We start from the raw sequence: 25,939 nt of genomic DNA, 5'->3' as shown, positions 1-25,939 counted from the left end.
TAGCCTTTCAATTCCCGCCACTCGCTACATATTTAGGTATCTGTACATAACGTACACATGCATAACTGCTCAGCGCAAGGTCATTTTTTATTAAAGATTTCATCCATCAGAAACAATACAATGACTGAGCAGCCTTTGCAGACTACTGTGCTCTCAGTGCTTTTCTTGTGTTTGTTCTGTAAACTTATACACACTGCCATTCAAACGTTTGGAGTCACCCAGACAATTTCATGTTTTCCATGAAAATTCACACTTTTATTCATGTTCTAACATAACTGCACAAGGGTTTTCTAATCATCAATTAGCCTTTCAACACCATTAACTAACACAATGTAGCATTAGAACACAGGAGTGATGGTTGCTGGAAATGTTCCTCTGTACCTCTATGGAGATATTCCATTAAAAATCAGCTGTTTCCAGCTACAATAGTCATTTACCACATTAACAATGTCTACACTGTATTTATGATTAATTTTAATGTTATCTTCATTGAAAAAAAATGCTTTTCTTTCAAAAATAAAGACATTTCTAAGTGACTTCAATCTTTTGAACAGTAGTGTATGCCGCTCTGTATGGAAGTGCTGTTTGCAGATTTGCTCCAGTGTTTACTTTTTAGTCTGTTCTATAGTAGTAGTGGCAAACATTTGCAGACAGTTGAACTTTTCTTGCTTCTTCTAGACAGCAGTGAAGACCAAAAGGCTAATTTTTGATAAAGTTTTCATTCGCACCACGTTCACAAAGGTTGAGTGAACTTAAAATAAACTTTTTTTTTTTTTTTTTTTTTGTACCTGGAATGGAGTTGTCGGTCTAAGATACACTGTGACATTTGATGCTTCACCAAGCAGCTGTGCCGATTCCTGTATGACAGATAACAAAATTGCATGCAGGTTTAGATGCCCTTTTCCTTTTACTACTTTTTGCAACACACTGTGAGTCATGCTGTAGCCCTTCCGGCGAGAGATCTGCTTTAGTTTAGGTTGCCCTGCAGTCTGGATTTTCTGAAGGAAAAAAAAACACATTCACTCACACAGAGATAAGACTGTTAAATTTAAGATGCCGTGATGGAATCGTGCCCGGCTTTACTGCGTTATCTACAGTGCGAGGCTATTTGCATACAGCACAAGCATCGAACACAGATTTCGCGTTCCCATTGTTGCCTGTGATTGGTTGTCCTCCATAGAGCAATTTTCCTTCAGCTTCGTCACCGTTTTCCGTACCGTAAATGTGTCACATACTGCCACAACAATACGCATCGGGCTGCGTGCCACTCTAGTATAATCTCCGATAGGATTTTAATTTCTGCTGAAGAAATAGATTGTTCCAGAGAGACGGCTCAGTGCGGAATTAGATGAAATAAATCACATTAGCATGTCAGCTCATAACAGGTTTTATCAGTGGATCTCTGCAGTGATCCCTCAGAAACGACTGAACTCATGCCTGGGCGTATTTGTTGTTTAGGTTTATAGATCTATTCATTGCAATAATTGGCTCCGATCACTTTTGTCACTTAGTCGGTCTATAATTCAGTTGAGTTTCATTAGATGAGGCAGAGAACCAATGTCATGCTGCTGCAGTGTCATCGACTCATTTCTGCTTCAAACTGACTAGCAGCATCCAACTTTAAATGTCGTCTCACCATTTCTCAGCTTATTCTGTAATGTTGAACCAGCGGGAGCTATGTTTCTGCTCAAATGCCAAGAGAACTCACAGAACGGAGCCTTTTTTCTGCCAAATCCATCTGTATAACTTTTGGGTATAATGTAAATAGTGAATACTTTGGCACAAATGTCTCTGAGTAGAGCATCGAGTGTCTTTTATGCTCTCTTAACCTTTGCTTCATTTTTATTCTCCAATAATTTATTGTAAGTCGACTGCATAAAGTGAGCTGCACAGTGGCTTGGTGGTTAGCACCTTCGCCTTGCAGCTACAAAATCCATGGTTTGCATCCTGGGATCTTTCTGCATGGAGTTTCCATGTTCTCCCTGTACATGTGTGGGTTTTCTCCAGGTTCTCCAGCTTCCTCCCACAGTCCAAAAAACATGCTGAGATTAACTGGTAACTCTAAATTGTCTGTAGGTGTGAGTGTGAGTGTGATTGTTTGTCTCTATGTGTAGTCCTGTGATAGACTGGAGTGATGGTTGCTGGAAATGTTCCTCTGTACCTCTATGGAGATATTCCATTAAAAATCAGCTGTTTCCAGCTACAATAGTCATTTACCACATTAACAATGTCTAGACTGGATTTATCATTCATTTAATGTTATCTTCATTGAAAAAACAGCTTTTCTTTCAAAAATAAGGACATTTCTAAGTGACCCCAAACTTTTGAACGGTAGTGTAACCTGATTAGAAGTGGTCATAAATCAAAAAGATCGATGCAAACTGTTGATTTAATTCTTTTTTGTTGAGGCCAAATGTTATTCCCAAGAGTGTAGGGCTGCAAAATTAAACAGATATTTACAATAATCATGACTTCAGTACACCACAGCTACATGGAAATGATCAACAGCGACATCCCCAATTAAAATGCAACCACATGTAGATATCATCACCTCTTGTTCGTCTTGTCTCTGCTCGAGGTGTCCTTCCTCGTGGCCGTCGCCATACTGCTAACTAACTATATCCTTCTTCTAATGACTGTGGGTAATGGGCAGCCTGGTAAATAGCCCTGATTGCTCTTATCTGCAGTCTAATGATGTCTTGGTCTCTTTTCAATTAAGGTGGGAACGAGGTCACTAAAAGGTTTGCTTCATAGCTCAGCCATTCGGCTTCATTAAAGCCTTTGCATGTATTCATTAGCGCCACAGCCACAGGTCCCAGAAGCGTTTGCTCTGCTTCACTCTTTCATCCTCTATAAACTAATTAAGAAGTTATTAATCCTCCGCTAACAGCTTGGGCTTTGGACCCTTTTTGCAGAGTCCCACTTGGTTGCAGTTTTTTGGTGAAGGTTTATCTTTGTGCGAGCCAGACCGCTGATGAGAGAAACTTTCCAGCCTTTTTGGTCTTAACAGTCACACATTGAGCCACGGGGCCTTTTTTTCCCCCCTCTGGGTGTTTTATTTGCTAAAGTACCTCATTTTCATCTCCGGCTTGCTTCAGCTTACACAGAATTTAAGATTTCTTATGGGATCCAATAGCTCTAATAGGAGGCTTCGTATATCCCTGATTTCAACATTTCTGCAGTGGTTGCATTTGCAGGAGTTTTTCTTGTATTCTTACCTTTATATTATTCGATTGATTCTCAGTTTGTACTTTGTAATCTCGCTTTATTTGTAAGAGACTTCAGCAGAGCGCTAATAACCAAAAAACTGCTTGAAATAATTAGTTTTTACAATGTTATGTCATCAAAACCAGGTGTGAGTATTTGATTTTAAGGTGCAGACCTTAACTTTACTTGTTAAATGAGATAAAGCTGAGTGCCTCCATCTCTAGACTGGAAGCTTGGAGGGCATCCAGAATCATCCATAGCTGCTGACTCAACCGCCTTGACTTGTTACTGTAATATATTGTGTAAATTTTGTGCTCATTTAATTTTTTTTTTTTGCTGAACACAACCACCTGCTGCACATCACTGCGCGACAAATGCATTCCACATTATTTTGCACATTATTTGATTTAGAAAGAGCCTAAAGCTAGCGCTCCGATCTGTTGTTCCTTATTTCGTATCCTGCGGTGATCCGTCGTCTGGGGCCCGTATCTGTTCTTTTAAAATTTCATTCACATTAAAGTTCATTTGTTTCTGGATTTGTGGGTCAGAGGAGGGGGAAAAAAGAAAAGAAAGGGGGAAAAAAAGCTTCAAGGTTGCTCATAACTCAGAGTCATTTTGCCAACACCAAAGCTTCTCCCTGCGCTGTTGTCAAGCATGCAATTCACCGATGTGTCGTGGGCTCCATTTTTATCTGTCACATTCGTTTGTGCATGATGGCCGCTGATGCTCAGCTCATTAGGAATTCTCCCCCTCCTCCTCTACCTCCTCCTCTTACTACTGCTGCTATGTGTCTCCTTGAGAACCGAGAGGCTGCGACTCTGCCTCACGTTCGTCCTTGACTGGCATCTTTTTTTTTCCCCCTTCTCATGAGTTTGCCATTTATTCCTCCTCTGATTCCTCCTCACTTTTAACATGTTTCCTGCCTAACTTTCTATCGTTCCACGCCACCTATTGTTCTTTCCATTTTGCTCACGTGCCGACCTTTATGTGAATCTGATTCGCCGATTTCTGACTGACCCTTTCTTTCCCTCCTCTCTGTCGCTTTCCGTAGGAGCTGGTGGGCAGCAACCCTCCGCAGAGGAACTGGAAGGGAATAGCGATCGCCCTTCTTGTCATTCTGGTCATCTGCTCGCTGATCGTCACCTCCGTCATCCTGTTGACACCAGGTACGGGACCGGGAGGGGTCCTCTACTCCGTACACTACACATCGCTCTGTTTACACGGCCATTATTATGCACAGACATGCCCATTAGCTTTCACAATCAATCCAAGCAATGCAAAGAATAAAGTGTCAGTGCAGCTCCCATGCAGACTGTGCGGTGTCACCCGCTATAATGTCACATTTAACACCCACGTGAGTGTAACATTTAGCGAAGGTCAGTAAACCTTCATTGGAGTCAACATTACTTTCTTCATAAACACCGCTCCCGTATGCCTCCTTCACTTAGCCCATTTTGGACTCCCTCGGTTATTTTAAGGCTTCTGATTTTCACAGTGACCTTCAGGATTTTCCGTTTGCAGGTTTAGATTAGAGTTTAATCAATAGACCAGCTGTTTAGATTCGGCCTCATAAAGCTCCTCGATATGGTTTTTATGCACTGCCAGAGTCCAATCCGTCAGTACGACTGTCACTGTGTGTGCTGTAATTCAGTTACAAAGACAGTAATCACTGTGCCCTTGTTTATGATTTACTGTCGCAGAAAATTGCAGGTAATGCGGCCTTGAATAGCCGGAGGTGTGGTGCCAAAGCAGGGTCAGCGATTATCGAAGAAATCCAATGTTTTCATACGTAATCCTCAGGGATGTAGACAGGTGTCCGAGTAAAAATACCACCACAGTAGGATTTTTTGGAGCGACGGCAGGTGTCAAAGCCTGGTGTCAAGGCCTGATAGCCGTCACCGCCTCCTGCCTGTGGCCTCTTCCTGGCCCGGGGCGTTTGTTATTGGACTCAGATGAACCCGGTGCCGCCTCCAAACAAGGCGGGGCAGCGGGAGTCGGGCGGCAAACGGAGGCCGGGCAGGTGGCGTCTCCAGCTTGTACCTCGCACTAATCTGCACCCCTCCCTCCCCCGGTGTCGACTTTGTGTGCTCGAGCAGAAACACTGTTCCGCTCCAACCCTTGACACAAGCTGTGGACCTTTAAGCTACTGCACGGCCTCAAGCAGACTCGCCCGTTAAACTGGGAGATAGTGGGTGTTTTTCATGATTCTGGGGGTATTAAAATAAGCTCTGGGCTTGTGAAAATCTGGTGCTGAAAGTTTGGTGCGGTTTAATTAGGTATCCTAAGCTCCATGAATCATTCCTCAAGGACACTGGTTTGTTTGTGCAGACGGTTTATTTCACTCCTTCTGGGGGTTATCGTGTTGGAGATGGACTGTTAATTGAATCCATGGATCCTGCAAAGTCAAATATATTTGGTGCTTGCAGAGATAAAGGAAATGGTGACTCTTAAGTACTTTTCGAACCGGTATGTTCATGCCTGAGTTGTTAGTTATGTTTCAATTAACAAACTAGAAATCTGGAAGTAGCCTTTTGGTATTGCAGGCTTCTCCAATACGGGACGTACATTATTCTATGCAATTGTCCTGGGGCTCTTTTTCAGTGTTCCTATATTTCCAGTAAAGATACGGTCAGATATGCTTATTCCTTATCAGTAGTTAGATAAGACAGGCCAAAGATGAAGCCACTGCCGGTAGCTGGTTATCCTAAATGAACTACTATGCACTGAAAAGAGGTAAACATCTAGACTTAATCTGTTAAAAAGTAGGAAAAATTGACCTCAGAATTAACACGTTATGTCTTGTTTATTTAAAATTCTCTTCTGGACATTCATTAAGCCTCTAAAAGATTGTCTCTGTGAATGAAAATTACGTATTTATAGTTTTTTCTTCCATGAAAATAGTCAATATCGGCATCAAAGTGGCTGATGTAGATGTAACTTTGATGTAATTTTGACTCCATTGGAATATGCAGATCTACTCTTCACTAGACATGTTAAAAAAGTAAAAAGCTTGATTTTCACCAGATAGGGTCTTCAATATCTACAAAATTATAAATGTGCAAATAATAATTTGTGATTTTACAGAGAGTTATTCGCCCTGAGAGCCTTCTAGAGAATCCATGACGATACATTCTCGACTCGCTCAGGTTTAACTTGGTGCTAAAACCTTGTGGGAAGCTTTTTCAGAGCGCTGGATGCTTGTGGTTTGGGAACTTCTAACATATTCAGCAGCGATGTGTTTGCAGAGGCATCAGTATTCTCCAGGCAGTGCTTGCTGATGGGTCGATCAGCGTCTCAAACATTCTTCCCCGATATCTTCCTGTCATCACATTTCTGATGAGGCTGCATTTGACAATTTTTGTGATTTTTCAAAAGCTGACAATACCAGTATTCGCATCCATTTCATACTACAATTGACTGCGTGTGATTGCACAACAAAGTGAAGCAGGTTTAGACTTCTCTTTCAAGCTCAGTTTTTTCAGTCTTTGCACAGCTGTGAACAACACCCCCAACTTTCTGCTTATTTGGCCACGTAGCACATTTTGGATCTTGTTTTTTCATAAGCCATAGCACCTTTTGCCCTACATTATTAATAATTTAAGCCCTAATGGATGCAAGATTCCACTTAGTGTGCTTAATAACTAAGAAAGTGTGCATAGAATTGACTTTTTTTCTTGTCAAGAAAAAACAAATGTGTGGCGAGTCAACAGTGCTGTGGTATTCGAATTACAAATAACTGCTGAAGAAGGCGTTTGGTTTCACACACTGCAGATGTCGATCCCCAAAGACGCAGTGAGCGTTCCATTATATATGGCTCGGTGGTCTATTCAGGCTCCGTCAGTGGAGAAATTGTTATCTCTGCTTCTTAAGACGAATCCCTCCGTGTGTGACTGTGAAGAAAATAGAAGGCCGTGATTCTCAGTCGCTGATATCACAACTACTTGTTTTGTTGCAGTTGTTATAAATCAGTCAAGGGATGCTTGGCCACTCCTGTGTTTGAATGAGAAACAAATTACATATGGGGAGAAAAATGACTGTTGCTTAATCCTTAAATGATCTCTTTAACTGAACAAAAAACTGTCAGAAAATGAATTTATGTTTGAATAGTTCTAGACAGAATAAAGGTGGGTTATTAATCAAGAAAAACCAAGTATACTTTTAAACAACAGTCTTTAAAACAAGTTTTATTTAGCAGTGTAAATGCGCCCATGAGTGCAAGGTACACCACTAACATTTAATAACACTCTCTAAATGCTTTCGGGAGATCTTCCCATTAAAAGGCTATTTCCATTAGTCATTCAGAGCGACTTATTTTGCTCTAATTACACTTCAAGGAGAAACATTTTGGGAACAAAGGCGCCTCACTCTGAGCAGCAAACTGTAGCGGTGCAGCTCCTGCGAGGAGTTATGAGATAGCATGTTGTTTCCACTCAGTTAGGAAGAGGCTTTGTTGATGGATGTTCCCTCCCAGACAAGCCAGCCAGCTTCTAACTGCATCCGACAAGCACTTTGTTCTCACACACATGCACTCGCGCTCGGCACACACGCAGGGTTTTGGACTCCTTCTCCCTTTTCCCTCCTCTGACAACCGGCATCTGCTGTAACCGATAGCTCCACATTGCTAAGAGGTTGCTCTGTTCTCCACGTCAGTACAACTAGGTCAGATGTTCGCTATTGGCATCTGGGTATTCCTTCCGAACGAGGGATGTCAGGCTGATTGACAGAGTGACAGCTAACGGAAACTGTGGGAGGATCACATGTTACGCTAATTTGGTGCAGCTGAAAGCAGCCAGTCACAGAGATGATGGCGTGAAACTGAATCTCCAATTACAGCTTTGTAGGCAAGGAAAATTGCTCTTTCAGTGGCATTCAGTATTATGTACTGTACATTCATGTGTATGTTTCTGCTTGTGATTGTAATGGGATTTTGAACATGTTACAGGCATTATTCATGATTCTGACATTACACAGCATGGTATTTTAAACTCTGGATCTGAATTGTCTTAATAGTCAGCCACATTCAATCAATGATCGGTGGATGATAAAACTCAGAAGTAGACCTTTTTTTTTACATGCTGACATTTTGACCATAAAATTGGCTTGATTATATTAATCACTTAGTTACAGGAATGCTGTCTGTCTATGCTTCAGTTCATCTTCAGAAACAAAGCTCTAGTCAGACACCTTTGCCTGCCACAGAAGTCTCTGTCATGGTGCCCATTGGTAGCTAAACTCCCACAGTGCTCTTTGTTTGCTAACACAGAACTGATTATAGTTCAAACATCTGCTTTCTCAAGTCACTTGAGAACCTGAGCTCTGGTTTGATGCGGTTAACTGCCGAAGAAGTCTCTGTCATGGTGCCCATTCGTAGTTAATCCATCACAGTGCCCTATGTTTGCTAACTCACAACTGATTATATTTCAAGAAACTGCCTTCTCAGCATACATTTTCTACTGATTAATGAACTGCTAGTGATGTTGAACAAACAGTGCAGGTGGAGATTATTCACACCAACCCTGACCCCAGATTAATGTGGTTTTAAAGTGACTTATTGCCCTATCATTTAGGTTGTTGTCACGGTAACCACTGGGGGAAGTGGCTTGTGCTGTTGCTGCCAAGTTTATGCATTCATTTACACTAGAGAACTTGCTATCACCTCCTAAATCTCAGATAGAGAATGTGTCATGTTTTCTCCAGTTCACAGATGCAGTAAGTCTGAGTCAGAAAGAAATATGGACCAACTGCCTGCCTTGGCTCGGGTGCAACCATGCATTCAGTACTGAGTAAATGCTGTTATTTTCCCTCAGAACACAGTAGAAAATATGCTCCTTTAATGAACCCCTTTGATGGATCTGATCTGTCAGTTGTAATTTACTAGTTATTTTCAATTTATCTCCATTTGTTAAGGAACTCCCACCTACCAGTTACACACTTGGTTGCTGCTATGAAGCAATGGTTAACATTAGAACAGAGAACATGGTGCCAAAGCCTTGGTTCTGTCCTGTAGGTTCAGTGATCCACCACTGATTTCCTATATTTACAGCAGAGACCCACATATTTCTGGTTCTAAAACCTAATAGTGTAGAACTTGAATGGGAAGCATTGAAAGCAGGGGGTGATATGTTGCTGCACATTACAAGAAAAATATTAGAGATAAGGTAAAAGTAAAGTTGCAGATCAGTCTGTCAGACTTTTCCTTTACATTTCTGTACAAAGACAAGTTCAGAATGAAAACTGCAACGAGTTTAAGAGCTTCAGTTTGTGTCCCTTTAGTCAGCAGAGGTGCACACACACACACACACACACAGATCTCTGCAGCAACACAAATCAACTTTTATGTCTGCTCTTTTACTTCTCTTTTAACATACAGTTCGTGATGTTGATGCACCAGGATGCATCGTCTGTGATGTTTCCTGGGGATCATCGGGTGATTCGGGTTTTTCAACATCACACACCGTCGCCCAGGCGACCCAGCGGGGGTTGATTAGGCCCCGCCTTGTGTCCAGGTTGCACTACGCCTCCCACAGGCATCTGTTATATAAAATGTGTACATGTCGGCAGAAATACAGCTATTTAATGTGACTCAGGCAGATCTGAAATGTCAAAAACTATGAAGTTGTTCAGATTTTACTGTTTTTGTGCTAAAATTCCAGATTTTGAAGAAACAACTGAAATCCTGTTTGTTGATTCTTTCCTTTGACATTCCTGTGGCATCACACAGCCTCTTTAAATCGACGCTGATGTGTGCATTTACACACATAGCACAGCAACAAGAGCCTTATGAACACAAGATCTGGTGGTAAACAGTGTTCTGTGTTCTTCTACACATCTAAAACATCAGATTTCAGGTTTATACAGAGGAATACTCTCTGTTAAACTTCTCTGGATGAATCCTGAACTCCATCAGACCTGTCAGGACAACATTATTGAGACAACACAAAAGGTTTGATTGTGTTATGGGACTGGAGTTACGTCAGTGAACTTTATAGCAGCTTACATCTTTGTGATTGCAGGTAAACAGTTGTTTCTCCCATTATTAAATATGGCACTGGTTTGAACTTGAATATGTGTTGCTGAAAAGTTACAAGCAAGCTGATTAAATGTCATTTTGTTATCACCAGTCGTTCCAGACCTATGATCTCGAATGAAAATCAGCTCATCTTATGCACAGGTTTTTTAGTAATCTACTAAATTGCTAGGAAGAGACTGAGCCTTAGTTTATGACTTTGCATTTTAAGTGGTGAAATGTAAACATATCAAGTCTGAAAATGCTGGAATCCCATTATAAATCTGTCCATGGTTGGTGAAGCAGCCAAACATTGTCCATGTCCGTGAGTACAACTACCTTAATGACTTAGTGCAACTGTTAATAATACACTTTGGTTCCTGGCTGCCAGAATTCTGCTGCATTAAGCATTCGGCTTATTTTATGAGTAGCAAAACATGTCTTACCAGTGTTGGGCTTTTAGTTTCACTTGTACATCGATTCTTTATTTCATCAAAGAGTAAAGAGCACTTTTGAACACTGTTGGTGGTGATCGGAAACTTAGATAAGAAGAAAACACAGAATCCCTGTTTCTGGTCCAACTTCTACTACTGGCACATTTATACTTCTCCAAACTAAGTTAAAACCTGCAGTATGGGATTTTTTTTGTGGCCACTTGGGGGAAGTGGAAAGAACTTTGTCAGAACTTTTTTTTGTTTGTTTTTTTCCCACTGAAAACAGCTGTCTGCAGTGGATGAAAACCCCACTATGGTAGCTGTGAGACTCCACCAAAACAGTAAAGTTGCAGACTGTAAGGCTGAAACAATGAGCTGAAAGATGCTGACACACTCAGTTAGAGCTACGGGGAGCTGTGACCGGGTGATAAATCTCATTTTACTGACTTTACATTGCATTGGCATCTGGAACAAACCAAAACAAAAGTAAAAACAACACAATATAAAACCGCACTTCCTCAAAAAATATTCCCTATTGCAATAAATCGACATATACTGAGCCATACTTCCAGCCACTTCAGGCCATCTTACCAGATTTGATTTCCCCATCAGCAAACCTCAGATCCGGGAATGAATTAAGGATGAGAAAATGACATAACAAGGCTACAAGTTTCATGTAAAACCACTCTTTTGTTCAGTCTCCTTTCCAGGTGTCGAATCTCTAGTTTCACTTGAAAAACCAGACTACAATTAGCTTTAATTTTGTTGTCGGCACCGAAAACTTCCTGTATTTGGTTCAGCCGCATAAAATATGCTTAAATTTCCAAAACTCCAGCTTCAGCGTTCGATCGAAGCTCCCTCTGCATTGTACTGAAAAGAGGTTGTACATTAGCATATAAACTGCTCATTTTAACTGACCCTGCTGGGGCTGGTGGTTCTCTCTCTTTTCTTTTTGTCTTTTTTTTCCCAGACTAATTCAACATTTTGCCAGCGATCACAGCACTCTGTGAGGATGAGATAAAGACATACTTAAATACAGAAAATGGATTTGCCTTTAAGGGATTGCCCCACATATAAAAATGTAAATTTGAACGTAAACTTTCACATGTATGACTTCATCTTTAAAGCGACTGCTTCCCTATCCGTTCCATAAATCGAGCAAACATAACTCATTATGAATTCAGCATTTATCCCCTCTAAACCTCGCCATCTGACAGGAGGCTGCAACTTATGTGCACTATTATGCTTCCCCGCAGCCTATACAGTCTGGCAACTCTGATAATCACACTCAAAACTCAACCGATGCACCAAGCAGATGCCTTCAAAGGTGTTTTTGCCCCCCATGATGAAATCTGGGCGGAACTGAGGCTCAGCCGGCGTCGGTCCATCTGTTCGGCACAATATGCCGCACACCCGGCTGATGTACAAGTTTGGAGAATGATGCAAGTCATTGTTGTGCTGTTGCAATATAAACTCCCTTTGAGTGGTGGAAAATGGGAAGTCATATTTTTGTTTACTTGCCAGGGCGAAGAAGAAGAGAAAAAAAGAAAAAAGCTTTCTTTGCTCATCTGTGTGTCAAAGACATTTTCTCAGACACTGCTGATCTGATATAGACTCTCAGTGGATGAATGGGGGACCAGATTTCCACCACAAAGCAAGGTGACATATCACCATTACGCAGAGAGGATTGGTGGAGGCTTGCAACTGTCTTTTTTGAAAAGAAGTGGATGCATAGAATGGATGCTATGAAGAGCATCTCGGATGGCAAAGCTTCCATTTTCAATCCGAACACCAGCAAGTGAATTCTATTTGAGCAAATCCAGGCTGGCAAACTTTCCTCTCATGTTCTTCTTTAGAAATATTGTTCATATTTCACCTCTTGAACTGGATTTTTTTTTACTCTATTTTCTTCCAACTCAGATTTATTTAATTTACAATGTATCTGGTCAACTTTGTCCTCTTCTTACGTCCCTTTGTGTTTCTTTTGTACACTGCCTGTCCAAAAAAGAAAAATTCCCACTTGGATTTAACTAAGCAAATAGGTAAGAGCCTTCCATTGGATAATTACTGCAGTGATGAGTACATTTCAGCTGCAACAACTTATTTAACTCTAGCTGATGCAGTGAGGAGCTTCTCATCTCTTCAACAACCATGTAGGAAGACATATTCTGTGGTCATGGAAAAGATGTTAATCTGTCTCAGAAGGGTCAAATTATTGACCCGCATCAAGCAAAGAAAACAGCTAAGGAGATTTCTGAAGCTACTAACATCAGGTTAAGAAGCGTCCAATGCATTATTAAAACCTGAAGAATAGTGGAGAACCATCATGACATTGTGCATATTGTAGAAAAATTGCAGTTGCAGTCTGCAGAAGAAGTAGATGGTTCAAGATAGTTCTCTGTGTTGGACTGTTTTCTTTTCAGTCAATCACTGCACACAAGCATTTTCACCATTCACTCCTGTACAATATAAAATCCCTCCGATTTTGTATTTTCTTCAGTCTTGAAAGGAAATCGCACTACTTTCCTGTGTAGTAATAATGAAATGCATACCTGCCGATAACAACGCCGCAAAATTCCAGTTACATTCAGTAGAAGCAGGATTCTCTGTGCAATTTCTCACAAAATGCAGTTGTTTTCAGCTCGGTAATGCATTACTGTTGACTCCTGTTCTATATAAATAATATTTTTAGTTGTCTCCTTTCTTCTCTTTTGGTGTTTCATACCTCCCAGGGGTATGCGGAGTTGGTTGCACTAATAAATTTATCATTGGAAGTTAGACAGTGTGTGGGAATCTGTTTGTACCCGCCTCATGTAATAGATGTGCGAAGAGTTCCCTTGGGTTTAAATCACAGCTTGAGGATGACACATTTCCATAGTACAAAGTGAAACAGTAGCATAGGCTAAACCAGGTGTGTAGTTGTCATTGGAAAACTGGTTGAATAGGATTTCAAATCTTCTGGATGATGAATTAAAAGTTGGACATTACCATGGTCCAAAAGCCTCTTCGAAAGGAATTAAAGTACAAAAAGTATCGCAACAAACATTTGCTTAAGGTGACAACCCAGAGGAAGCATGACAAATACATCAATTAATTCTGTCCTGAGCTAATATCACATCAGAAACAAAACAAACCCCTGCAATTTACAACAGCATTCACAAGAATGAGCTTTTATACAACAGATCAGTGCACATTTCATGCAGGAAGAATTGCTTTTTCTTTGGAGATGAATTTACTTTGACTGCAGAGAATGGAGCAGGTATGTCTCCTTGAACCAGAAGTACCAGATTTGTGCAAGTTGTAGAGAAATACTTTGCTCATTTGTTGCAAACAATTCTTCATTTTTTCCTTCTTTATCAGAAACAACTGAGAAATGTTTTCAAGGATTGAACTTCCTCTCTACAAATTGTGTTTGGGCCCAGCAAAATGAATTAATGCAACAATTTTTACCAATCTTTTCAAGCTATGGGAATTTATAATGAAATTACACCAAACCAACAAACTGCATTGATTCAGGGGAATTAACTTTTCCACTTCTCTTTATAACTGCCAGTCTTAACCATCTGAAATTGTCTTGATATGTTTACTACTTGAAATCCTGAACTCAAGATGAAGCAAAATTAGGTTATCAAGCCAATTTCATTAAGTTACTTTAATCTGAATTTATTTTTAAATCAACTTACACAGGAATCTGAGTTTAAATTACACACAATTACCAACATCATTACATCAACTCAACCCATTAAAAAAATGTTGACTTAAAAGGCTTATCTAAATCAGTAAATTAGATTTTTTTTAATCTTGCAACAATACGGCTAATTAAGTGGTGGGAATAGGTACACTGAGTTACTTTCTGTGCACTTGTAGAGTAAAAACCTGTTTTAATCTTATTTTTAGCTTCATTTGTTGACTTGACTTGTTGTTATGGGTCCCATGAGACTGATCCCAATCACAATGCAGTCTTATACCTCAAAGTTCTCAGTAGGTTGTAGTAGAATTAGCTGTTAGTGTCCTTTAATTACACTCCTGAGACACGCTGCTGGATCACCAAATGAGTGGTGGCATCTTCTGGGTTGTCAAACTGTCTCCATCTTCCTTTTTAATGGAGTGTTCCATTGGATTCAACATTGAATCCAAGTATCTGCTTTAGATGGATTTCATTCAGGGAGTCTTTTCTCTCCATTGAGAGCCACTGACTACCATCCTGAGCAGCTTTGGAGAGGTTTTTGACTAGTTATCAGCCGGCCTTTCCAAGGATTCCCAACTCCTAGAGTAGCTGTGGCGTTGATTTGGCTAGAAACTCCTCAGCAGCCAGCCTCGGTTTGTCGGACTTTTGCTTTCCAGCCACGTTGTTGCGTACCTCGGCTTCTTCTCGCACTCTTAGGGCTTCACCGTTGCATCCTCCCAGAGCGCTGTAAGCTCAGTAAACGAAATGGAGTGAGGCCGACCGTAGCGCGAGGTCTGGTCTGAAGAAGTCTAAGTACAGACGGCGAATGCCTCATTAAGCCAGTTATGGATCCTTTGATGCATATGAAACCCTTTGAATTGCAGAGAAGTTGAAGAGTTTCAAAAGAAACTAGTTTTTTTCCCCAAAATAAACATGAAAAACACTGAAGAAGTTGATCTTTTATTAGAAAGTTACTTAAGAGCAGCAAAGATCATCTGTTTCCATTATTTATTAAGATCTTAAGCAAAGTTCTGAATATTTACAGTTAGCAGCTACTAAAATGATTCTCGTTTATGTTTCTAAAATGCAATATGTTGGTTATTTTTCGCTTATTTTGAGTATGTTTTATGAAGCATTTTATTACCAATAACATTTAGAGCTGTACTTGCATTTTAATGTACACTCTTTGAGCTGAACACTGATATAGTGTAAGTATAGGTTTCAAAATTGGATCATGGATAGATTTTTCACCTTGCTGTGCTGTAAATGTTTTAGATTCTCTGTAGACATTTGGTTGTCTGCAATCTTGTTTCTCTGACATATGATCTAAAACATGCAGTTGTTGAGATCTCACGCTGATCCAACAGCTGATATTAAACAGTTTTGGTTTTTTCCAGCAGTGTCTAATGTGATGATGTTCTCATCACAAGAGGAAGATGTTTTGTGTCATTTCGTTTTGCAGGCTTCTGTCTGAACCTCCCCTTATTCCGTCCATCTGCTCTTTAGCAATGATTTCTCCGCAAGTCACAGATCAAAGCATGTGTCAGATTAAAATTAGGGGACGTGGTGACCGTTACGCCTGCTGAGAAAACATTTGAAGCTCTTCTTTGTGGTTTTATGGTGCTGGAGCATTTAGAAGAACCTCTTGTGTCTATAGTGTGTCCATCACTGCTGTGTGTTGCTGATGTTAATCCCTGGTTTGATCATGAGCTGATCTGCCTTAAGCCTTAGCGGTTTGCAAATACATGATATGACATGTTGGATAATGGGTTTTCCTTCACTGCTGATACATAAAATCATCTCTAAAGCCTGTGGAATTGTTTCGAACACCCAATCGTGGTTACATTTTTATGCCATTAACTCCAAACACATCACACTTGGCCATGTATGCACAGTTCATCCTAAAGTCACCTGACTTTTCGATGAGGTAGAATTACAGAAAGGAGCCACAAACAAAACATCACAACCATAACACAAAAGAAAAATGAGAATTTTATGTTGCTTCTCCTTTTTGCAGTCCACAAAATGAATGTAAAACAATGGATCCTGTGAACTGAATAAAAAAAATTGGCACAAATGAGACAAAAACCAGACACAAAATATAAAATGACTTACGTGACAAAAATGAGACACAGAATGACAGAAAGGAGACACAAAGGAAAAATCAGACAAAAACAGCACAAATGAGACACAAAACTGAACACAACATGACAAAAGTGACACACAAAGTCGACAAAACAATATAAAATGACGGAAGTGAGACACAAAACGACATTAACGAGACACAAAATGACAGGTTTGTACCACGATAAGGCAGACTTCTTTTTCTTATTGGTAAAATCCCTCACCAATTATTGGATAGATTAATTCGGTTTATTCATTAATGCTTTGAATGAAATCTAATGTGGTTTTTGGCTCTTTAATTTTTCATTTAATGCCATCTGAAGGTCAAATTTTAATTGGTCTTATATTTTGGTTTGCAAATACCTGCAAGATAAATGATATCAGGTGTATTTAGTGAACTTTGTGAGATTGTTTGGATAGTGATATTAGCATTTGGCTTAAAGGACAGCCTAATAAAGTCACTAATCTGGCTTTGGACTCCAAGTTAAACTTTACCACAGCTTTTCAAGTTGTCCAAGACTCTTTACTCCCACGTAATGTCACTGTGGTATTCACTCAAGCTGTTTTGAGGCTCTGCAGGTAATTAATCACAATGAAGAGTGTTTGGTTTTTATTCATTTATCAAACCATTGCAATGACTGCATGATTATAGAAACAGTACGGACATGCTGCCATGATATCGGATCCATAATGAAAATGTATGCACTTCTAGGATGCTTTAGTGTCTTAAAACTTAAACTTGCAATGTGAAACTTTTGTCTCCTCCTTCTGGCATTGAGAGGAATTACACTTTGTCACATGCGCATACATATGCCTTTTATAGACTGCCGCCTTTGGTCAAAACTGCTTTTTTTTGGAGCGTCAGACACTTTTCTTATATGAATCCACCACATGCTCCACCATACTCCTGCGCGTTACCTACTGAGTGGATGACTCACAAAGACCTAATTTCAGGTCCACATGAATGACAATCATAGCATGAATGCTGAATGTAAAAAAAAGTTTATTTTGTCCCACAGTGTGAGAAACAAATTGTTTCCAATCATCATTTGGCACCACAAACCGTCATATTTTAGCTGATGACACCCTGTTATTTAATGGAGCCCAACTAACAAAAGTATTATTTTAGAATAAACATTTGAAACCCTAACTACTTAAAGACTATTATGTGAATTGAATAAACCTTTAAAATTAAAAGTACTTGGGCATAAAATAGTATTTTGTCTTGAATAAACCGTGAAATCAATAACTTGTTAAAAAGTGCAATTTGGGTGGAATAAAGCGTTGAAACTACAAGTAGTGTTTAGGCTGAAATATCCTTTGAATCTAAGACATCATGAAGTACTTTGTGTGAAATTAATTTGAAATTCTGAGTAGCATTTAGGTAGAATCAACCTTCAAACCAAAAGTCACGCAGTTAAAAAAAACAAAAAAAAATAGCTGTTTGTACGGTAAAATTCCGGCAGTTATGGTTGCCAGAATGCTACTGTAAAATTACAGTAAAACATTTTCTACATTTACGGAAAAGAAATGTTTTTGATATTGTTGATTTTAGGGTTAAACGTGCTTCATTCCATATTTTACTATTAAAAAAACTTTAAAAATTTTAATATTTACATGAAAATACCATATAAAATAAAGCTTGTGTAAATTATTGTAAATATTACAGCATTTTTCCATTATCAGCACAACAGTTAGTGGATTTATCATTAAATATATGTATTTTTAGCAAAAACTGTGATTAAAGCTAACATAAACATTAAAGCACATGTCTATTATTAACATAAGTACATAAATTTGACCGGTACAAACTGTATTTTTTTTTTTTTTTTTTTTTACATGTAATAAATGCAGAAATTGCCTTGTTGCTTGTTATAAATATTGCAGTATGTTTCCATGGTCAGCACAACAATATGTACATTTAACTGAGAAAACTGTACTCTTTTCCATAACTAACTTGAAATTATAGTATTGTTCTACATATTATGGCATTTTTCCATTAAAAACTGTGCAGGACTTGGGAAATGTATTTTTTCAAGAGAAAAACAATCTAAAAAAACACCATTTTCTCCTGATTACCCCATTTATGGTGATTCCATGTCATATAAACTGCATCAAACTGTTTTAGAGTTTACAGATTTTCACCGTCATAGTTTGAACGTTTTTCACTGTAAAATGTACAAACATTTTTTTACAGTGTAGTGGTAGGTGGCGCCGTCTCGAAACGAAAGACTGTAGAAGTGCAGGAAAAGTTGCTCCAGAGACCAGATTTAAACCTACGATGAATTACGGAGACATTTCCCTGCTGTCGATAGCTTTAATCAGCTTTGTGGTAACTCGTTTGCTCGGGTCTTGGAAGTAATGGATGTTCTTTTTTATGTATAAGTCTCCCTCTCTGGCGTTTAATGCAAGAAGCTCCGTAATTTATGGAAATGCTTCCTGAATCGCTGATATCAGAGTTGGGAAGCACTTAAATGTATCATGTTAAAGCAAACTGCTTCTCAAACACATTAGGCAGTGACATTATGAATGCAGTATCTCTGAACATGCATATTGGAGATACAGAGCTATACTTACATGAAATACGGGAAAAGCACTAACCAAGCGGAGATGGAATTATGTTTCACTGCCAGGTAAAGAAACAGAGTTTTGTTTACCATCAAACAGGAAGTCATTTGGATCTTCAGACTCAGTTCAAAGCTTTTTTTTCTTGTTATTTTGGGTTTTAATAGACAATTATAGCTGCACATGCTCATTCTTCTAAAGCAGCTGCTCATTTTTTTGTCATAAAAAGTAATTTTTTATGAACAGATGCACCTTAGAAATACAGTTAAATGTCTTTTGTCGTCATGGTTTCTCCTGTTTGTCTTTGCAATCACAGCCTACAGCATCTTGTGCAGCTTTTAGCCCCGAACACAGTTTGAGAAAGAGCGCAGTGACCTAAGAAAAGATACTTGCAGACTAAAATGTTACCTCTGAACAAAAATGACAGCCGCATCACCAACATAGACAGGCTCAGCAGCAGTATTAAACATCACACATTAGAAAGACAGTCCTGCAGCCAAAATATCACATCTCTCATCCCCATGGCAACCAATGTGTCCATCAAGGGTCCTTGTGCAGGAGACAGAAGCCATTTTTGGAGCCACTTTTGATGAAACTTCAGCTTGAGAACACTCTAAGTTGAAAAAGGCGTTCGATATATATTGCTTTTTTTTTTCCTACTTTTGATCCTCCCACCGAGCGTATGGATGTGAAATGATTCATATTATGGAGCTGCAGATGACATGATGAGCATTGATGGATGAAATTAAGCTGAAATGAATCGCAGGAGGCATCTGCTGGAAATATGCGCATCTGGTCCAATGATCAGAAGCGAGTCTTCATCAAAGGCCGGAGGGAGTTAAGATGATGCTCAGCTTTGTTGTTATCATCCTCGCGTCTTTTTTCTGTCTCCGATAAGTTCTTTATTCTGTGAAAGGTGAACACTTGCCGGGAGGAAAAAGTTGTTTGGATGGCGTTTGAGATCAAAACGTGTCAAAAAGGACATTATATATTCTCTCAGCTTTTGTTGTTCAGAAGTACAAAGAAAATCAGTCTTATCTCTGCCTCGGTTTCTTTATTTCATTTCTTTTCTTTGTAGTCGTATTTGTTTCGCTAAAGTTTCTACAGGCTGAGGCTTGTAATGTGAAGGCTTGTTTTGAATCCGTAAAATGTCACCCGTTGTCACACTTGATCTGTCTAATGGTAGAAGAACACATTCGCTGTCATTCTCTGAAGTGAAAGCACCTTATTTGGAGAAAGTTTTTGCTGTAGCTGCCTGTTCTGTTTTACTTTTCTCTGCTTTACTGTGAATATTTTATACATCTTTGCATCTATCTCAGGATATCTGGTATATCTTATCTATGTAATTTTGATGTAGTCTATTGCCAGATAAGCTACAGTCACTTGGTTTACTTTGACATTACATATGCTACTGGTCAAAAGTTTGGGGTCACTTAGAAATGTCCTGATTTTTGAAAGAAAGGCTGTTTTTTCAATGAAGATAACATTAAATGAATCATAAATCCAGTCTAGACATTGTTAATGTGGTAAATGATTATTCTAGCTGGAAACGGCTGATTTTTAATGGAATATCTCCATAGAGGTACAGAGGAACATTTCCAGGAACCATCACTCCTGTGTTCTAATGCTACATTGTGTTAGCTAATGGTGTTGAAAGGCTCACTGATGATTAGAAAAAAACCCTTGTGCAGTTATGTTAGTACATGGATAAAAGTGTGAGTTTTCATGGAAAACATGAAATTGTCTGGGTGACCCCAAACTTTTTTATCATGGTTTCTGATCATCAATAACTAATAGACAAATGCTGCATTTCTGACAGTGCTATGTGGGGGAATAAACACCTTTGGAGGTGTGCTGTGCTCTCTGAGTGCTGTTCTAGTTACAGTATGTAGCAGGAACCGGTATTAGACTGTAATTTTACAGCTGAATTTGTCACAGTGTTCTTGTCCGTGACAGAAGTTAATGCAAGAAGATCAGCTGGTGTCAAGTCTGATCTCAGGAGTCCAACACAAACTGACACTACGTTTTACAGGCCACATGGGAAACAAACGGTGAGGATGGAGAGAGCTGACTAATTTAGAAGTCTGCAAACACGAGTGAAGCTCACAGTTTGCCTTTTGGTCGAGCTGAATCTCTGACTGGTCTGTGACCGTTTGTCCTGCTGCTACCAGCAGCTGCTGGTGGAACCAAAGATACTGCGAGCAATGAAGAAAACCACAACAGCGATCAGTCTCACACATTCTGGATTAGACATCCCATCATATCTCTGGGAAAATAATCCTCCAGACTGCAATGAGAGCTACACACAACCACAGTGTTAGTTCCAGATGCAGGAAGGAAGTTTCATGTCTCTACCTGCACAAAAATGCCCCGAAAAAGCTGGTTGTGTCAAGAAACATGTGGACAATAAACATAATCACTGATAATTTACTCACTGTTGCATTTAAATACATGGAAAATATCTGCACTTTTGCACCTGCTACCTTATTCAGCATGCATTAATTTACTGAAACGGCACATTTTCATATGTATTTATAGAATTTGACACTCGGTGACACATTTTTCAATTAAGTACATGAGTATATTTTTGTTTCAGATTTCTATTTCTGTTATAATTTTATATTTTTCAGTTGTTCACTTTACTCTTTCTACTTGCTAGTGAAATAACAGAATTTTCCCTTGGGGATCAATAAAATATTTCTATTGTCGTTAATATATATGTCGTTTTATTTTTATATATATATATATATATATATATATATATATATATATATATATATATATATATATATATATATATATATATATATATATATATATATATATATAAAAACTTCTAAGTTGTTTGCGGAAGGCTAGTAATGCCTGCGAGTGCTTGCTATGTTTTTCTATTGCTGAGCTCATGTATGCATGTGGATTCTTGTTTATTGACTCTGCGGTTGCTTCCTCTGCAGGTGAAGACGACCGTCTGGCTCTCAAGGGCAAGGTGACGGTTGGAGACCTGTTTAGAAAAGACTTCAAGGTTCACGACCCAAACGCCAAGTGGATCAGCAGTAAGTGTTGCTCTTTAACATGAGATGAAACAAGATCCAAACTATGGTTTTAAAAATGGTTATTTACATCACCTAAAGTTTATTGATTGAGTGATGATTTTAAATTTACTGCCAGTGTCTGTCTCTTCATTCTTTGAACTTCAGAAAGCAAAAAGAGGTTAAATTGTGCACAGCCTCAGCACATCCATGCTCAGCTGCACTACATCCACCTTCAACAGTGTATATATTTTCACACTTCTCAGTCTGTATAACTGAAACAATAACTACAGTGCAGCTCCATTAGCTCGAGACTAATTGCAGCTGTGAAATGGAGCAAATGGAGCAACTTGTTAATATTGGATGCACCTTAAAAGCCACCTCACAGATCAAGAGTATTATTTTCTTCAGTCAGATCTTGCAGTTGGCAAAGTAGGCAGAGAAATAGCTCATTTTGTTGTGTAACTGGATGTTCATTGGTCTGATATAGTGCTTAGACAACTTACATTTTTACGACCCTCTTGAAACCAATGGGTTTCTTCTTTTTATTTTTTCTCAAGTTTTTTGAATTGCAATTTTGAAGGCCTGAAAATACTCAAAAACACGTGAAATTTTGCACACACACATCAATGGCTCAATAGCACCACCTGGAAAATTTAAATCAGGCTCTATGACCAGGATGTGTCACCTACAGCTATGAAATTTGGTAGGCATATGTAACTCGTCAAGACGTACGAAAATGCAATTGACAGCCATACCTAAAACACAACAGGAAGTCAGCCATTTTGAATTATGTGTCATATTTTGGTGCCCCCATGTAGAAATTCCATCATCTGTTTCCAGCTAGAATAGTCATTTACCACATTAACTATGTCTAGACTGTATTTCTGATTAATTTAATGTTATTATATTCATTGAAAAAAATGCTTTTCTTTCAAAAATAAGGACTTTTCTAAGTGACCACAAACTTTTGAATGGTTGTGTATATATTTTGCTGCTTTCATTTTAAGCTTGTTTCCATGCTTTCTGCCATCTTCCCTGTGTAAACACGTCCTGCAGTTCAGCTGAGAAGTCTCTGAGTTGTTGCCATTTGACTTTTGGTTGCAGCTGAACCAATAATGACTTGACAGTTGCACCGAGGATCTCAGGATTTTAGTTTTTTTTTTAAATAATATGGTTCCTGCAAACTTGTTTTCTGGCAAAATTTTTAAATTGCATGTAGGATAAAGTGATTTTGAAAAATGGTTAAGTTTCTCTGCAGAGCTACACGTCACATACGATTAGTTCAATTAGCGCCTGACAATCTGCAGATTCTTTCCAATTTCTTTCAGGTTCTGGCTCGGATAAATGGTGCATTTTTTATCAAACCTGTTTGGGCTTTTAGTGGTTCAGAGGATTAATATAATTACTGAAAAGGCTGTTCCATGCATATTAATCCATCCATATTAAAATTCTCTCTTTCTCTAGTATAGCCTCGCACCAGCATTTCTATATTTAAAACTGACACACAGGACTCACACAAAGGGTTTATTGTCATCAGCTGCTGCATTCAGAGCAGAAGGTTGTCAGCACAGATCAGATCATGTTCTATACAGTCTGTCAAAAGAAATCCAGTATAGACCAACACTTATGTCCACAGTATGTTTGTACGTACAAATATTTAGTCTGTTGCTGATGTGTGTAATTACAAATCTCAGTCAAAACCTTGATCAGGCCTGTTTTGTTTGAATATCAGTACCGTTGTGCTGCTTTGCAGTTCCAAAACACCTCGAAAAATACTAGAGACAGTTACATAAAAATAAATACAAAAGATAAAGTGCATTTCAGGTTCAGCTTAACAATTTCTAACTGCGCAAGCTGTTCAGCACACTCGAATTAATAATAATGTTTTACCCATTAAGGCTATTGATGCTCGACTTCAGTTATTATACAAGAAATAATAGGACTAATGACATTTTTCTGCTTTTGTCTTTATAACAAATGACAGAAAAAACACTGTGAATGTATCACAGCACAGTTTAAACTGTCTGATTTGCTAAGCTGATGAGTGTTGTTTGTTGTGTGAGCAGATGTATATTTGTGTGTGTGTGTGTGTGTGTGTGTGTGTGTGTGTGTGTGCGTGTGTGTCCTTGCCGTCTGACATTCCTCCAAACATTTCATTCCATATGCTTCAATAGCTACCCAATTACCTGCAACCACAACCCTCATTTTTCTTTGATCAGTGACAGTGTGCGGATGTCGCCTTTGTTACAATTCATCACCGCCAATTTCAAACGCTTGTTTTCTTTAAAAATAGTGACAGCATAAACACCGACACCGCCGCAGGGAACCAAGGAGAGAAAATTATATACTTTACTTTGCATCAAGGTAAAAAAAAAATACAAGACGCAGCCCGGCACATCTCGGTGTTGGCATTGAAGAGAACGATCACAGAGCGGAGATGTGAGGTGTCTGACAGAGCTGCAGGATTAATGAGGTGGATTCTGTCTTCTGCTCGTGCCCAGTTGAAGCTGTCTCCTCCAATCACAATGTCTAAGATGGCTTCCTAAAAAAGGGCCCAGCTGTTAACTCTCCGCTTATATCTTGAAATTGCAAAGCCTTCCTCCTCTGTGATTGGCTGTAATTAGAAAGCTGAAAACCCATATTATACTTGCAAAAGGAAAAAGACAGTTTTCTCTGGCTCTCATGTGGCAAGCTTAATTGGGGTCTGAGCACCACAGAGTGGTATGGGTTTCTTTTTCTTTTCTAGCCCAACAAAACAATCTCAGATTTGGTGGCCTAGAAATACTCGAAAATGTGTGAAAATTGACACACACATCAGGACTGGCGAAAAATATTATATTTTATGGGACTTGCATAGGTGTGAGCCAAAATTTTGGCCAGTATGTGTCACCTACAGCTATGAAATTTGGTAAACATATGTAACTCGTCAAGATGCACAAAAATGTAATTGACAACCATACCTAAAACGCAACAGGAAGTCGGCCATTTTGAATTGCGTGTCATATTTTGGACGATTTTGGACCCATTTTTCCACATTTTCGAAAGCTATAAACTCAAACAGGGTTATCCCAGCAGAGTTTGGCCAGGATAGACACCAGGCATGGGTGATCCAAACTTGTCAAAATGCTCCACAAACGTCAGAGGGCGTGGAAATAGCGGCCCCCAGAGTTTCAACAATTCACCATGAAACAGGGAATGCTATATATCTAGCTTGTACATGCTCCAATCTGCCTGAAACTTTACATGTGTGATCAGTCTCCAGCCCCGGTGAATTCTATCGACCAAAATACAGTCACAGAGAGAGCGCCACCTGGTGGATGGGTCGCCATGAAACAGGAAGTGCTGTCTAACAAGCCTCTACATGCTCCAATCTGCTTCAAACTTGACACGTGGGATCAAACTCCGGTCTTGATGACATTCACAGGCCAATGTAGATTCACAGTGATAGCACCACCTGGTGGACAGTTTTGATAGGTCGCCATCAAAAAGGTCTTAGGCCGAACTTCCCTCTCAATCGCATCACCACCTGGTGGACATGCTTGGATTTGCTGACCAGCCAGCATGCGAGGACCCGACCAACAATTCTTGCAGCTTTAATAGTTTTTCTTCTTTCTTTTTTTTTTTTTTAATCTACAGTTCCCCATATGTGCTTCAGGATGACACATCTCTCATGTGGCTGATTTGTCGTCTTTACTAGCTGTGACCCAGAGGTTGTAAACAAATCTGTCACGCTTGACTGATAAATATCTCAAACTGCGGTTGCACTGTACACATCTGGAAGCCAACATCTGCTCTTCGGCGTTCAAAGCTGTGATTAGAAGTGGATTTCTGGCAGAAACTGAGTGCTACAACATTATGATCGGTGAAAAATAAATGGGCTTATTATGTACTTGATCCCAGGTTT

The 25,939-nt window shown here is 39.2% G+C and overlaps 1 protein-coding gene across 6 annotated transcripts in view; it reads left to right on the top strand.

Annotated features, from left to right (window-relative positions):
- LOC111565276 (dipeptidyl aminopeptidase-like protein 6) overlaps positions 1–25,939 on the top strand; it is a 315,168-nt gene that overhangs the window by 201,626 nt on the left and 87,603 nt on the right. For all 6 annotated transcript variants that reach the window (XM_055007119.1, XM_055007120.1, XM_055007121.1 and 3 more), the window contains 2 exons: positions 4,259–4,373; positions 21,958–22,056. In XM_055007119.1, the coding sequence (XP_054863094.1) occupies positions 4,259–4,373; positions 21,958–22,056 (214 nt within the window). The remainder of the gene's footprint in view (positions 1–4,258; positions 4,374–21,957; positions 22,057–25,939) is intronic.

Source organism: Amphiprion ocellaris, chromosome 22, assembly GCF_022539595.1.
Source record: "Amphiprion ocellaris isolate individual 3 ecotype Okinawa chromosome 22, ASM2253959v1, whole genome shotgun sequence".
In the NCBI taxonomy this organism is placed as follows: domain Eukaryota; kingdom Metazoa; phylum Chordata; class Actinopteri; family Pomacentridae; genus Amphiprion; species Amphiprion ocellaris.
This window is presented reverse-complemented; position numbering and strand designations above follow the sequence as displayed.